The sequence below is a fragment of the Mustela nigripes genome, chromosome 13 (genome assembly GCF_022355385.1).
Source record: "Mustela nigripes isolate SB6536 chromosome 13, MUSNIG.SB6536, whole genome shotgun sequence".
Classification (NCBI taxonomy): Eukaryota; Metazoa; Chordata; class Mammalia; order Carnivora; family Mustelidae; genus Mustela; species Mustela nigripes.
This window is the reverse complement of record NC_081569.1, coordinates 133,700,990-133,716,923: the sequence shown is the minus strand read 5'-3', so window position 1 is coordinate 133,716,923 and position 15,934 is coordinate 133,700,990. Positions and strand designations below refer to the sequence as shown.

General features: G+C 34.6%; 1 protein-coding gene across 5 annotated transcripts in view; it reads left to right on the top strand.

The window, feature by feature from the left end:
• The window catches only part of PCNX1 (pecanex 1), a 157,797-nt gene that overhangs the window by 72,685 nt on the left and 69,178 nt on the right, over positions 1–15,934 (top strand). For 3 of the 5 annotated variants that reach the window (XM_059373838.1, XM_059373837.1, XM_059373839.1), the window contains exon 8: positions 3,992–4,176. The exons of the other annotated variants lie outside the window; for them this stretch is intronic. In XM_059373838.1, coding sequence (XP_059229821.1) covers positions 3,992–4,176 — 185 coding nt within the window. The remainder of the gene's footprint in view (positions 1–3,991; positions 4,177–15,934) is intronic. 5 annotated transcript variants of the gene reach the window in all.

The window sequence follows — 15,934 nt, the reverse complement described above, 5'->3', positions numbered from 1 at the left end:
CCTTCTGCTGCTGGATTGGGGGGTCTGGGCCCAACCTGCAGAAAGAGCTCAGCATTTCGTTTCACTTTTGGTTTTGTTTTTTTCTAACTGCTTCATTTTGCCCCTTGAATAATACTTGCCATAGACGTGTTTGCTTCCTTACTCCATATTGATCTTTCTTAATCCTTTTATTTAACATTTTCTTTTTAGTCTTTACAAATCCTTTCATTCTTTGGCACAAATGAGGCTCCTGGATCCCACTCACCAAACAAATGCAGACAAATTACTTTTTTTCTTTGCCTGGTGGAATATTAAAGAACTATGTTCTGACTCTAGCCAATTATGTAGAATTTTGTAGGGTTTTAAATACGTCACCATTCAACTGAGGATATGGTATGAAGCTTCCCTGTAAAGGGCTCCCGTTAGAGGTTTTCGAAGTCATCTAGTAGTCAGCATGTAGATTTTGTTAAGGTTCCAGGATATTTCCAGTATAAAGTTTGCATGTATCTTAAATAGGCTGACTTCATCGTGGATGAAATATGACAAAATTTAGCTTAGAGGAATTAGGAGAAACACCAATTTGATAAAATCTTTTTTTAATTGCAAAAAAAATTCAGGTAGAGTAAATTGGTGTTAATTCTCAGTTTGAGTTATATAATAATCTCATCTTTAAGTAAATATGGATGGTATGGCCATGAAAAACTTGAAAAACTTACTTGTCAAAATAAAATGGAATAGGAGTGATAATTTAATTATAATTATGTATTTGAAAAATGTACTAACTTATTTTAAACTTTAATGAATAGTTTAAGTATTTGACAATCAAAAGCAACTTGGTAAAATATAGGCCTCTAAGGATTGTAAATGAATCATAAATTTCTTCATGAAGGGAATTTGCAAATTTTTAAAATAATTGTTAGAATGTCCTATTTCAGAATTTTATTTTTAAAAGTGTTTTTTTTTTTTTTTCATTAAGTTAGCCTTGTACGTAGGTTTTCTAGGCCCTTGCCAGTTCTTCTTGGTTACTAGAGATAAAAGCAAAGATTAATATTTAGAAATTTTATAAAACTAAGAGTTCCATATTTATCTATTTTTATCAACCCAAATATATCTTTTAGAACTCTAGTTAATAGACTGGAATGAAAAGAAATTAGTACATTTTGGGGAAAGGAAAAAAGTTTATTATGTTCCTAAGTTTTTTTTTTTTTTAAAGTATTATAAGATTGAAAGATCTGTAATCAAAGAAGTTCATAGTAGTATTAACAGTCAGTCCATGGTTAGAAATTCATAGGGATCCTTTCATGGTGCTCAGGAATAAATCCACCAAATATTTGTTGTTTGTGTACTGTGTTTAAAACAATCTCTTGAATGTTCTCTGGAATCTGGAGGTTCATAAGAGTAAGGCAGACTCTTAGGGTTTATTTTTTAGTTGTGGAGACACATAGAAAACAATAACGTAAGACAGAGTGTGCCGAATACTACAGTGGTACGGAGGGAGGAAAGACCAGGACCAGGTATTTGAACTGGAAATGTTCATTATAAGAGTGCATGTCAGTGATGCTGTTCATAGCCGATAGACCTAAATTCCTACCTTTTCCTTTTGCTATGTTTTGATATATAATTGGTACTTTAAAAAATAGTAGTTCCTGTTAGTTACTAGTTAGGTGAAGTACAACCCACCAGGAGTAGTTTTCCCGCTAACTTCTGCAAAAATGACAGTCATTTTTGTTGTTGAAGGATTCTGAAAACAGGAATTCAAGGGACGTAGCATTTACGACTAGCTTTTGTTGTTCAAAACTTGATGGCCACATAGATTTTCAGTTGTTTCCTTGGTTTCTTTTTCTGGAATTGATTCCCATGTATTACTGGCTATTTTGTATATTTGGATATGTTGAGGATTACTGTATTCTCAGATGTGTTCACATTAAAATACATCTGTCGTATAGCATCTCGTTTTTGACTTGAAGTGAAAACAAAAAAGTAAAGAAAAATTTGTTGAGTACATATTGTATAAAATTTTTAATGTCTTCTGAATCAAAAGGGACCTAGTATTTGAACTACTTAAATGTTTTATTCATCAGAATTTTCTCCCTTGTGCAATTTGATCATTTTTATAAGGTTTGTGGATAACTTGAGATAAATTTTGAGGAGGAGTAACAGACTTACTATGTATATATGGAAGATACCACCATATTTAATAATATCAGTTCCCAAGATCATCTCTTGATTTATGTTGATTGTACAAAGATTCTACTCCAAAGAAGTTATCAAATGAATACTTTCATAGTTATGGCTTAAAGAATGCAAATAAGCATTGACAAGTCAACATTGGGTAGACTTGGTTTTTTTCATGTGTTCTGTACATTCCTCTGCTCTGCTTAGAGTGTATACTTTTCTTTGGCCCTAAAAGAAGCCTGAAATGTGAATGTTCCAGGTAGTGATGGGTAATAGAACTTTATATGGTGGTGGAAATACTATATAATTTGTACTGTGCAGTGTGGTGGATGCTTGTTACCAGCTTCTGTCCACTCTGGCAGCTTTTAGCTATGGTAGCTGCTAGCTGTTTATGTGGCTATTGAGCACTTACGATGTACTTAGAGGGACTGAGGAAGTAAAATTTGAGTAGGTGGTCACATGTGGTTACCATATGAAGACAGTGTAATTCCAGAGTGGATTTTTGTTGCTATAACTGTAGGCTTAAGCAACATAAACAGTATTTTCTAGTTAGTCTTTTATTACATGGCTACTTCAAATTACAGCTCTTTTCACAGTCTGTACAGATGAGTTTGTTTCATAGGCATTAGAGAAACCATTGTATTGAATTCAAAACATTAAAAAGGAGTTGATACTAAAGAAAATGATAAAGTAATTTAATGAGGTCATCCAAAGCACCATTTTCTTTTTTTTTTTTTTAGAAGTTCTAATTTAATAACAAAATGCGGATTTACTTTGAGTGTCATGTAGAGAATGAAATACTGTATACTGAAAATATTTCCATGAGTTTCATCACTTTAAATTTGAGTATTATACTAAGAACGTTAAAATTCATAGTATTTTAAAATAAACATCTAAAATATGAGTTAAGAATACAGTTTCTTAGTTACAAATTTTTAGATATTTAGATGATCTTTATAAATAATTTTAATAAGTGACAAAATTATAATAAAATACTACGTATTTTAAAAATCTGTAAGATTTTAAAAAGACTGTAATATCCCTTGAGAAATTACTGGTTTTCAAATTACTCTTAAGATTTTCTAAAATAATGGATCCTTGTTAATGAAGCAATGAAATGGATTGGAGAAGGTAGTAACATGTAGATAGAGCCTGTGGCCTTCTTTACGAAATATGTAGGCTCTTCATACTTTATAAATTAATACTTTATAAATTAATCACACTTCCAGCATCCCAGTGTCATTCATATTTCACTTGGTTGAGTTGGTGTTTGTTACTGTTTCTCTTGTACTAGTTTGTGATTCTTTTGATTCAAAATTGTCACCTTGGTTGCATTTGATAAAGATTCTTTGGTTTTCAAGTGCATAAAAACTTTGTTTTATTGTGAATTTGAGATGCCAGAATATTTGAAAGCACAATTCTAGAATTATTATAAAGTTATAAATAAAAGTTCATATTTAAACTGAAAAAGAGGATTTATTTATTAGGGACCAGCTACAACCCACATATATTTAATGTGCTTGTGTTTCTTTGCTGCTTTCTTTGTCCTTGTACTAAAATTTTGTTGGCTTGTGGTGGGAAAAAGTCACAGGTTGATTAGCTTACATATACATTAAATGTTTGCTGTGTTCATCACTATGCATCAGATTTCTAAGGACCAGAAGATTTAAGACAACAGTATAATCTGTATATTTTACAAAGTTTGTTAGCTCTTTCTTAGGTTACACTGAAAAAATCAAGTTACATTTCAAAATCAGTTTTCTGTATTGACTTCATTCTAGCTATTGTTTTCTCTTTTCTTCCCTGTAATGTCTCCCCAATCGATGTTTTCTCCTAGCCTTCAAGATGGTCAGCAAGGCCAGCAGTCCACAGCCCAGGTCAAAGTCCAGTCCCGCCCCCCTTCCCAGGCTGCAGTGCTCAGTGCTAGTGCGTCCTTGCTGGTGAGAAATGGGAGTATCCACTTAGAAGCCTCACATGACAATGCATCTGCTGTAGGCGGCAGCAGTTTGCACGATGAACTTGGTATGCAGGCCTTATGTAATCTTGGTGATAACAAAACTATAATGCAGTAGATAATGGGTGACAGTGATTGCTCTTCTTTTGTGAGATAGCTTCATTTGGAACTATGCATAAGAGCACTTCTTAAAGGATATGTCCTATGTGTGAGGAAAATTTGACTTGTTTTCCCATTTTCTATTTTTCTCTCAGCATTCTGCATTTTTTTTTTTAGCATGTCTATTACTGAAAGGTAGCTAAAAGTATTAATAAATGTTCATGCTTTAGTGTTCTCTTACAGTGGTTCGGGCAATTCACCTATCCTTGGCACTTATACCATGAGGGGAATTGTTGATGTTTCGAAAGTTATTTTGATTAGACCTTAATTTCTTTGAATTCGCTGGCTTCAGGAAAGGCATAAATACTTTCTCATGGTGTATTACTACAGATTCTTTCTTTTGGGTATTCTGTATTTTACTTCAGTGTCTGTCACCTGAAACTGACTTACTATAATCCTCATATAGCACTCTGCAGTGCCATGGCTCTGTATGACTATCAATAACGCCATCGGGTTTTTTCTTTTTCCTGTTCATATGTGTATAAATATGTTATTAATATCCACGCAGATATATGTTTTGTATCTTAAAGACAGTATTTATTACTGCTTTGGTCTTCTGTTTCTCTAATCCATTTTTCTTGTGTTCAGAATGCAGATTAATAACAATTTAAGTAAATACAATGAAGAAAATGTTATTAAAAAAACACAGTTGAAAGCATAACATTTGCTCACTGTGGTCTTGTTCATCCCTGTTTATAACTATTTCATTTATAAAGATGATAATGCACGTGACACTTTGGCTAGAAGGCTGTATGGTGTGAGGCGCCCAGCTTCATGGGCTGTTTGTTGACTCATCCCATTTTGTAAAAATCCTTATTGTTTCCAGAAGGTTAACAACTGTTAGGTATGTATATTGATGAAAATGATTATCTTTAGTAAATTTTATGGTAACTTGAAAATGGTCACTGAAATATTTATAACATTCACATATATAGTTATTGTAAATAAAAGAGAAGGCAACAAAACATTTAAATTTTAGAGTGCTTTTGCTTTTGCGTTTGTAATTTGAAAAAGTAAGGAAATTTATTAGGAGGGTCTTCAGTTTAGTTACTTGCTTTGAGTTAAAATAGTGATACTTTTTTTAGTTGCAAATATATGCAATTAATGTCTTTCTATCACTATTTCTCTCAGGTTAATCCCCAAAGTCTTTGGAACAGAGGATTTGTCAGTTTGTGCATATAAAATCACAGTGACCATCACCATTGCCCATTGGGTCTGTGGTAGCAGATTTGCTAAAAATAAAAGACTTAATTTTGATCTGTTTTGGATTTTTGCACCTCTGTCAAATCAAGCATACGATGATGCGTAGATGATTTTCCTCTATAAAAACCTAATTTACTCGAAAAACTTGCTAAGAGAACCTTCATTGTAAAATGCCATCCTTAATCCACTTGCAGAATATTGAAAATATGTATATATGAACTCTCTACACAGCTCTGAGGATGAAGCCTGGAGGTGACTTTAGCATCTGTGGGTGGATATTCAGGATGCTGTTGTCTTGAAATTTGGATTTTTTTCTTACCTGCTTTCTGGTAGCTAGTTACTGACCTGTGGTAGCTGGGTGCTGCCACACTGAATGTATTGTGATAAGGAGCACAAAACAAGCCACAGGGGTCAGTGTACACATGTTCCATAGCAAATGAAGTTGACCAGAAAAGATCCTGAAGATGGGCTACAGTTGAACTTAAAGGAATTGGTAGAGACACTGATTTTTATAACATTCCACTAGAATATTTTTGTTGCATGGTTTAATTTCTACATGATTATAATTAACAGTGGTAAGATGACTTGGGGTAAATGAATTTGGGTACTCAGATGTTAAAGTTAGTCATGATATTGTGGTGCCTGGGTGGCTCAGGCATTAAGTGTCTGCCTTTGGGTCAGGGCATGTTCCCTGAGTCCTGGTATCAAGCCCTACATTGGGCTCCCTGCTCAGGGGGGAAGCCTGCTTCTCCCTCTGCCCCCCCCCCCCCGCCCCATGCGTGCCTTTTCTCTCTCTCATTCTTTTTCTCAAATAAATAAATAAATAAAATCTTAATAAAGTTAGTCATAATATCCCCTGAAAGTGTGGAATATTTAGAAAGGATTTTTTCCCCAAATTTAGCTTCTTCAGTTGAAAAATTTTTAAATCTTTATATGTGAAAATGTATATATACACGTAATACTCTTATATAAAACACTTATATAAGCATTCACACGTGTATGTTTGAGTACATATAATTGTTTGCATCTGTACGCATGTATAGATTATAATTGGTTGTTTAAGCAGAGGTATAGCTTTTTTGGATTCAAGGAAACTTGCAGTCAGGCACTGTTTAATTCTAAGCTTAGGTAGTTTTCCTTAACTACTTTCTACATATTTACTTTGTGGTGTCCTACTAGATAACCACATCCATTTCCTATATTAAACCCTGAGAATCCTTATATCTCTGTTGAATTTTAACTAGCATTTCACGGTTACCAGAAAACATTAGACATGGTGGAAAGATTCACTGAATATGCTATTTTATTAGAAAGTTTTTCAGCAGAAGAAAATATTTTCATTACACATACTCAGGAGGCATAATTGTTAATTATAATTTTAAAAGCTGAATTAGAAGTATATAACTTAGAACTTGGTTGGAAAAATTTGGGTGATTTTCTTACTTACAGACTTCACTTCCATGAAAAAAAAAAAGGCTCAAATGATGGAAGTGACAGATTACTATCTGATTACTATCTAAGAATTTCTTAAGTCCATCATTGTGACCTATTGCTTTTTTTTTAACCACGTCATAAAGGTTAATTTTCTTTTCAACAGTCCTTTAGTGGACTCATATGTTTTCAGCTGATTTCCTACTATACTCTGAATTAAATTGCAATTACAATTAATAAAGCAAGCTGTGCTTAGTGCCCAGATAAGTCACACAGGAGACTGAGTCTGGGTAGCCTTAAAGTTGTGTCTTATATCTGTTAAGCTTTTTCTAGGAAACTTGGTGATCACTTCTCAATTTTTATGTTAATCTCAGCTTCCTCTTATAAATTAAGACTAATATATTGATGTAATGATGCCTGTATAGTTGATAATTAAACTCTTAATATGTAGCTCATCTCAGAGGAAATATTCTAGATAAGGTCTGATAAAGCAGGAAAATTTATGTGTGTTTTCTGTATACGAAATTAGTGGTGGTCAGTGATGAGGATATGCTTTGAAAAAGTATATATAAAGTTACATAAAATTTTCATGTAAAAAATAAACTGTAACATACAAGAAATGAGAACAAGTTTATATCTGTGGTTAAAAAGAATATATGTATACATATAAATTCTCATAGATGGTATTCCTTTGATGAATTTGAGTCTTAATTTCATTAATGCATTAGAGGTTTAAAAAGTGATGTGTGAATTGAATTTTTCTAAGGTTATCTTTTGTTTCATTGCTATGTGAGGATTGACAAAGAAGGTATTCTTTGAGATAATTTGCTTTGCTACAGAACTTATCAACTTGAAAATATGGTCAGCTGTAGAAAAAGTCTTAAATCTTGGCAGTACCCTATTGCTCTTTTTATTAAGCGGCTTATAACAGCTATGCATTATTAAGCAGAAATATGATTTGGAGGCTTTTAAATTTTTTACTTTAAAGAGCAGGGGCTTATATGATTTATAATACTTTCAGTGATTTTTTTTTTAAGATTTTATTTATTTATTTGACAGAGGGGAAGAGAGATCACAAGTAGGCAGAGAGAGAGCAGAGAGCTGGATGTGGGGCTCGATCCCAGGACCCTGGGATCATGACCTGAGCTGAAGGCAGAGGCTTTAACCCACTGAGCCACCCAGGCGCCCCTGCTTTCAGTGATTTTTATTAGAGTTAGACCTGGTGTTTTAAAAGGTTATATATATTATGTACTATTCTTAGCATTTGTAGTACATTATAGGAACTTTTGTTACTGTAAATATAAAGTAGGTAAAAGAGATCTGAGTCTGTATCTCAGTGCCCCTTGTTATGGCAGATCATTTTCACTCATCTAAACAAAACGTTAGATTCATTTTGCAGCAGCTTGGATCTTCTCCTTCAGTGTTCTTTATTGTTATTTTTGAATATTAAAAATACTGAATTTTGTTTTATTTTGGGGTGAAGTGCAACACAAAGGATATACAAATGAAAGTAAATGTTTATTTTTATTGAAGCAGTAAAAATCCTTCATTACAGCTAAAAGGAGGAAATCTTAATGGATTTTGGGATATATTCTTCCTTTTGATAAAATTAGAAAGTGCATTTCCCATTCTTTTAACACAAATACAAGTTTAAGGCTGTGTGGGTGGCTCAGTCAGTTAAGCATCTGCCTTTGGCTTAGGCCATGAGCCCAGAATCCTGGGATCAAGCTGCACATCAGGCTCCTTGTTCAGTGGGGACCCTGCTTCTCCCCTGCCTGCTGTTTCCTGGCTTGTGCTTGGGCTCTCTCTCTATCTCTTTCTCACTTGGTCTGTACCAATTAAATTAAAAAAAAAAAAAAACAAGTTTAGAAATATTAGAAAATATAATGAAAAGTAAGCCATCTATAATTTTATCACTTAGAAATATTGACTATTGAAACTTTATGATTTCTTTCCTTCCTGTCTTTTTTAATGCATACATTTATATACTTTTCTGAAATAGAATTGGGATCATGATGTGTGACTTTTGTGCTACTGTATGAGCTTTATATCTTGCTTTTTTCACTTAGCACATGTGTTATTTACTCATGTTATGGTTTTTAACTTGTTTAGGCGATGGCAAGTTATTTTATCTCTTAAATCTCCATGAAAGGCAGTGTAGCATAGTAGACTGTAGACTCAAACTTCCCAGCTTCCAGTCCATTGTCTACTACTCACTAGCTGTGTGACCTTGGTCAAGTTATTTTCTCTCCCTTGCATCAGTTTTCTCATTTATCAAAGCCTCAGTAATAATAATACTTACAGGCTTATGGTGAGAATTATATCAATTAAAATGTGCAAAGCAATTAGAATAGTGCCTGACAATAATAAGTCAATTACATAACTAAGCATTGCTATTAATGTTAATAACCTTTGTTAACAAAGGTTATTAACATTAATCATAAATTTATTTAACCAGTTAACCGCATTGTTAATCTTCATGATGATCCCTGATATTTCCTGTTGTAGTAAACTCTCTGCTGGACCTCCGTTACATAAACCTTTCAGTACAGCTATGGTTATTTCCTTAGGATAAATATGTTGAAGGGAATCATCGAGGGGAATAAACATTTTGGGGCTTTGACATATACTGTCCATTGCTTTATGGAAGCTTGTCCTAGTTTATACTTTATCTGGCAGGAGTTGATAGTGTATGTTTTACCTCCCCAAATATTATAAATGAAAAACCTAGACCAACTTGTATTTTCTCCAAACTCATCCCCTGGACAATGCTCAGAAGTTTATTGCTGTTACTGTGGAAAGACTTCTGGTATATTGGTATATTATTTTTTAAAAAGTTTGGATGCCCAAACTGCTCTAGGAATGTTGTACAAGATAACAGGGACCGGTTGAGATATCCAGTTTGTTTCTTGCTTGTCTCTGTTGTAAAGAATTCAGTGAAGTACTAGCCTAGATTACCTACTTTCTGACATTAACATTTTTAAGATCCTAAGTTAAATTTGGTTAATGTATGCATTAACTGAAATACAGGTTGGATTCTACCGTGGAAGATACCCGCCCCCCCACCCCCAGCCCCTCACCAGTCAGTCCCTGAAATAAGAGAGAAGCTTACACGTCTCTCAGTTTAAGGGGAGCTGTCCCCAGCAGGTGGATTGGTTCTGTTACCTTCCACATGTCACTTCCCTGCTGATCCCTAGTGACAGCTTCTATCATTGAGATTTATCTGAAAAACAGGAAGAGAAATGTTGCTAAAACAATGTAAGGACCGTTAGCCTGTATCTTTCACGTTGTGACTTGAAACATGGGCCTGTCACTTTCTCTCTCCTGTGGGCCCATTCATCATCACATGGCAATTTCTAGCTGCAGGAGAGGCTAGCTAGGGAATGTCTCTAACTAGGCCGACATAGGCCCAGCCAAGATTCAGTGAGGGAATGTTATATTATGGAAGGGGAAGGGAGGTCAGTCATCAGTTTTTGCCACAATAAGCACTTCAAATCATCAGTTAGATAAAGATTAATAACTAGAAAAGTCAAGAGTTAAAAAATACAAGTGGTTTGCAATCAGAGGCAAACAGTTAAGCTTTATTATAATTTTTTAAATTGCAAATTAAAAAAAGTTGAGATCTTTTTCATCTTTGAAATTGGAGTATGTCTATTATTGGAAAAGGTCTTAAGATTAAATGCTCCTGGAGTGTACTTTAGAACTGTAGACCAAAAATGTCAATGGCTTTTAATCTACAGATTTTATAAACTGGTAAAGATACATGTACATGAGCATTCATTGTAGCTTTGTCAGTAATTTTGTAAGACTTTAAACAATCTACATGTCTGTTGTTAGAGAACCCCTGAAAGAAATGATAGTACATAAAACTTAGTATAATATTTAGAACTTGGTGCATCTTTATTATTGATGTGAAAAGTTAAGCTACTTAGTAAGCAAAAGAAGTTTTACAAAGTGTGTTTGAGGAGAGGGATTCAATTGTTACAGAACAAGTGTACATAAAAATGATTCAGAAGAGCACAGTGGCTGTCTCTGGGGAGTCAGGGAACTTTTCTTCATTTAATATACTACTTTTGAATCTGATGACACATAGTACTTTTAAAAATGAAGAAACACAAAAACCAAAACAAATATCACTCACTCTCCAAAATCATGATTCGTATTTTGTGGGAATTCCGCTGACTACGTGCTGTTTCATACGTGACGATTGGCTTAGACTCTTACCTCACCGGTCTTTTTTTCTTCTTTGTTTTTGAATCAATTTTATTGATCTATAATGTAGGTATGATAAATCACATCCATTTAACGTGTGCAATCAGTTGAACTGTAACAGATGTGCACACCTTTGAATTACTACAGTGGAGATGCAGAACATTTCTGGCATCTTCAAAAGATTCTTTGTTGCCCCCATTGCAGTCCCCCACTCCTCTAGCCCACGCCAGGCAGCCCCTGCATACGTTCCGCCATTATGGTTCTCCCTCTTCTAGGAGTCCGGATTAAGACAGTCCCAATATGGCCTTTTGCACCTGATAGGATGCTTTTGAGTTCATCATGTTGCATGGATTAGTTTATTCTTTTTGTGCGGAGTATTATTCCATTGTATATGAATATGTATATTGTGTATCCATTCATCTGATGGCATTTGTGTTGTTTCCAGATTTGGGCCATTGTTAATAAAACTTACTTGTTTTCAAAAGTGGTTTTACGTTCTCACAGCAGTGTATATGAATTGTGCTTGTCCCCATAAATGTCCCTATTTGTTATTGTTGGCCTTTAACATTTTGGCCCCAGTGGTTGTATCTTATTGTGGTTTACATTTGCATTTCTCTTATGAGTAAGGATGATGGACATCTTTTGATGTGTTATTTGGTTATACATATATCTTCTTTCGTGAAGTGTATCCAAATCTTGTGCTCACTCTTTAAAATTGCGTCATTATTGAGGTATCAGTTTTTTTGGTATTTAAGATAAATTTGTTAGATAAAAATTACAAATATTTTCTCCCATTCTGTGTCTTGTCTTTTTATGTACCCGATCATTTGTAATGTGGTCAGTATTGTTGTCATGTTGTAGGTTTTACCAAGAAAAGGAAAACATCTCTTTGAAAGAAAATGTGAGCAGATGATGAAATCATAGTAGAATATGAACTTGTGCATTCACTTTTGGAAGGTTCACCTGACCCTGGGGATTAGGCAGTGAGAGTGGAGACTTAATGAATTAAGGCATGTGGTGTTGAGTCAGAACTAGAGGATAATGGCCATGTCAGTAAAATATGTTGGCGAATAAATCTATTTTACTGCTGCCAAGCAGTAGAGACCTCTGTCTTTGCTTACCAGGCCTCTTCCTGCTCTTTCCTAATTTTTCTCCTGTTCAAAAAACCTAGCATAGTGTTGAACATCCCAGGAAAAAGGTGTTTCTCAGTATTGAAACTTTCACTTACAAATAGCATAGTGACTTGATTACCATGGTAGTACAATAGTTTAAAAGGTTTTTGGAAGCCAGAGGCTTTTGGTGGTGGACAGGGGCGGCAAACTATGGCCTGGGGGTAAATCCATTCAGCTTGATGCTTATTTTTATAAATGAAATAAAGTAAATATATGTTACATGTTTTTTGTGGCTGCTTCCATGCTGCAGTGGCATTCTTGAATCACATCTGACCATATGGCCTGCACAGCCTAAGGTATTTATTTTCTGACCTGCTGTAGAAAAAGTGTGCTGACCACTGGTCTGTGGAGAAACAAGTCTGTTAACCCATAAGCAGAAATAGAAAGAGGCCTTTCTGTCAGGGTGAAAACTCATGTTTCCTCAGGGACTCGTAGGTACCATTCATAATAATAAGGGTGGCGGCTATCCAGGAAACTAGTCTTAAAGGTCTTGCTCTTAAAAGTAGAATAATGTATTCATTGAAGTAGCATTGTGAACAGAGTACTCCTCACATCAGAAATAAGCACGTTTTCTAGAGCACTTAAGTGAGGCATGGAGATGGATGTTCCTTCAGCAGCCTTCTGGTATGTGGGGCACACTGAAGCAAGCACACCCTCCGATAGCCTTCAGAAAAGCACTTTATAAAGCTGCCTTTCTTGTGTCTGACTTTGCTCTTGTAGCCCCTGCCTGTCTTAAGAGTTAATACTAGGAAAGAGAGAGCTCGTTTAACAGTGTGCCAAGGTTAGGCTTAGAGGATGCAGAATTAACGGAGGTGGGAGGGGGATCCAAAGAAGGAAATCAAGAAATTTAAGAGGCCTCCATTGTTGGAACTGGAAAAGCCTGCAGATGATCTGTCTTAGTAACTACCTTTTTCCAAAGTACATAAGTAAAATGAGTAGCATCAAGAATGCATTAGCGGGGGCAGCTGGGTGGCTCAGGGGGTTAAAGCCTCTGCCTTCAACTCAGGTCATGATCCTAGAGTCCTGGGATCAAGCCCCACATCAGGCTCTCTGCTCCGCAGGGAGTCTGCTTCCTCCTTTCTCACTGCCTACTTGTGATCTCTGTCTGTCAAATAAATAAATAAAATCTTAAAAAAAAAAAAAAGAATGATTAGCAGTTTCCTATCTGAGCAGTCTTTATACAGTTTGTGCAGTGTAGCAAGGAATTTTATTGAAAGGATGAGTTAGAGGATCCCATTGATTTCTAATGCCTTTTATCAGCGTCTTGCCGGTGTGTATTTTGTCCACCATTCGTGGCTTCAGGGAGATGTTTCAAGTGTCCTTTTCTTTAAATCAGTATCTTAATTTTACTCATCTTCCTGTTGTGCATCACCTATTTGAAATTCTCCTATCTAAAAAAAAATGGTTTTATGTAATGAAATGTAATTTTTATAGGCAATAGCGATCAAATGTTCAAAACTGAGAAATACCAGGTACCTTAATTTTTTTCTTTTATTTCTAGAGATGCGCTCTCATGGCCAGTACCATTAAGCCTGAGATTCCAGCCTCCAATCTTGTTTATTTTGTCAGAAAGTAACTGTTTTCTTGAAATCATGACAAAACCATTCTGTTAGATATAATTAATTATGACCTGGGAGTTGGATATGATGAGATGACTTCGTGTTTAATCATAATTCATGTGATGACATATTTCATTGATATCCTCCTCAGTTTATATTAATTAGAAAAAAATTAATAGTCAACACAGAATAAAAGTAGGATTATTAATTAAAAGCACATTTCACTTTGGATAAAAGTTTATGCTCTGAATAAAATTTGTTTCTTTTGAAGTGATCCTACTTGCCAAGTCCAAAGATGCAGAGAATCTATTCTCTTGGTGGATTTTTATTAGGAACAGAACATGAAGCCTTAATACAGTGTTAGCTTGTTCTGACCTGAGCATGTTCATAAAGTTAGTATGTAAACAAAAGCTTCATAGGAAAAAAAAAGCACTGTTGAAGCCATTGTACATTTGTTAAAATTATAGCCTCCCTTTTCATAGATATATTTTAAGCTTTGTTTAAATTTCCAAAATTTATAACTTGTTAGTCATTGGTTTGTAAAGAAGCAAACTACTCAGTTTCTCCAGCTTTCTTTATCTAAAGAGCTTTTGGGAGGGCATGCTTTATTTTTATGTTTCTGTTAACTTGAAGTGCAACTGTGTTTCATAGGAGACATCTGTATATAAAAGATAATACAGTTGTATGACTTAATGTTCTTTTCCGGTTCCATTTGAATATTAGAAAAAATAATATCTTTAGTCAGTTTCAGTTGCATATAAACATTTATCATACTCAGTGTTCCTCAAACAAGACTTCTATTATTAAAAATCTGATACAGTGCCTAATTACTCAGAATATATTCTAATAATTTAAATTCTCTTGAATATAGTATTAAGTTATTTCTAAAAATACACACAAATTAGGTGATATAAAGACCTATTTTTTATCCATTCAGTTCTTACTGGGTTTCATACAGTAGCCAACCCCTGCCAGCTCTCTGTTACTCTGTGATTTAGTCATTTACATGGATTTATAATTATTCTGCATTTATGCAATCTGATTTTGATTAGATGTTTCTTTTTTCTATTATTGTAAGCTAATTATAGTAGCACAGCCAATTTTTCATTTTCCATTGTAAGAGAGGGCACAGCCTAAAACATGATTTAAAAATAACTTTGAAATCTCAGTCAAGTCAGGTTTTTTTTTTTAATTTTTTTCTTCACTAACAATTTCTGCAACCACCTTAATCACCTTAAAAGTTTTTTTTTTTTTTAAAAGATTTTATTTATTTATTTGTCAGAGATAGAGGGAGAGAGAGCAAGTGAGCACAGGCAGACAGAGAGGCAGGCAGAGGCAGAGGGAGAAGCAGGCTCTCTGCCGAGCAAGGAGCCCGATGTGGGACTCCATCCCAGGGTGCTGGGATCATGACCTGAGCTGAAGGCAGCTGCTTAACCAACTGAGCCACCCAGGCGTCCCCACCTTAAAAGTTTTTCAGTAAGACACCTAAGAAGCCAAATGGACAGCTTTTATTATTTCATTTTAGTTAATGAATCTGCTTTGTGTTTGAGGTGCTAAGAGTGAATGATTCATGACTAAACAATGAATGTGGCATGTGGGGGTGGTAAAAAGCAGAGTTTTAGCAAATCCACATGCTGAATAATCCTCCTGGGGAAAACAGCAAGTAAAGAAGACATTTTACAGAATGCTTTTTTCCTCACTTGTCTCAGGAGTATATTATTCTGACAAAGAAATTGCTGCTACAGAAAAATCATAATAAAATATTTGCATATTCTGTCTGACCCATAGAAAGTACTCAAATAATCTTATTTAATACTTTTCAATTTCTAATCCTTTTAAAGAATGAAGTGATTGTTGAAATACTCTGCAATCCTTAGTTATAGTTAGTATAGTAAGGGGTCTGTTGTTATTTTTCAAGGATTTCATTAAATAAAAGTCTTTATTTTATACCGTGTTTACATTGTAATCATCTAAGAGAGATCTTTTAGCCCTGCCATGTAGTTGAAATTGCCCTTAAGATTCATCATATTTATAAGGTCAGTAAAAAATAATCAGAAGCAGCCTGGAGTAGTCCCCAATGGTTGCAGTCA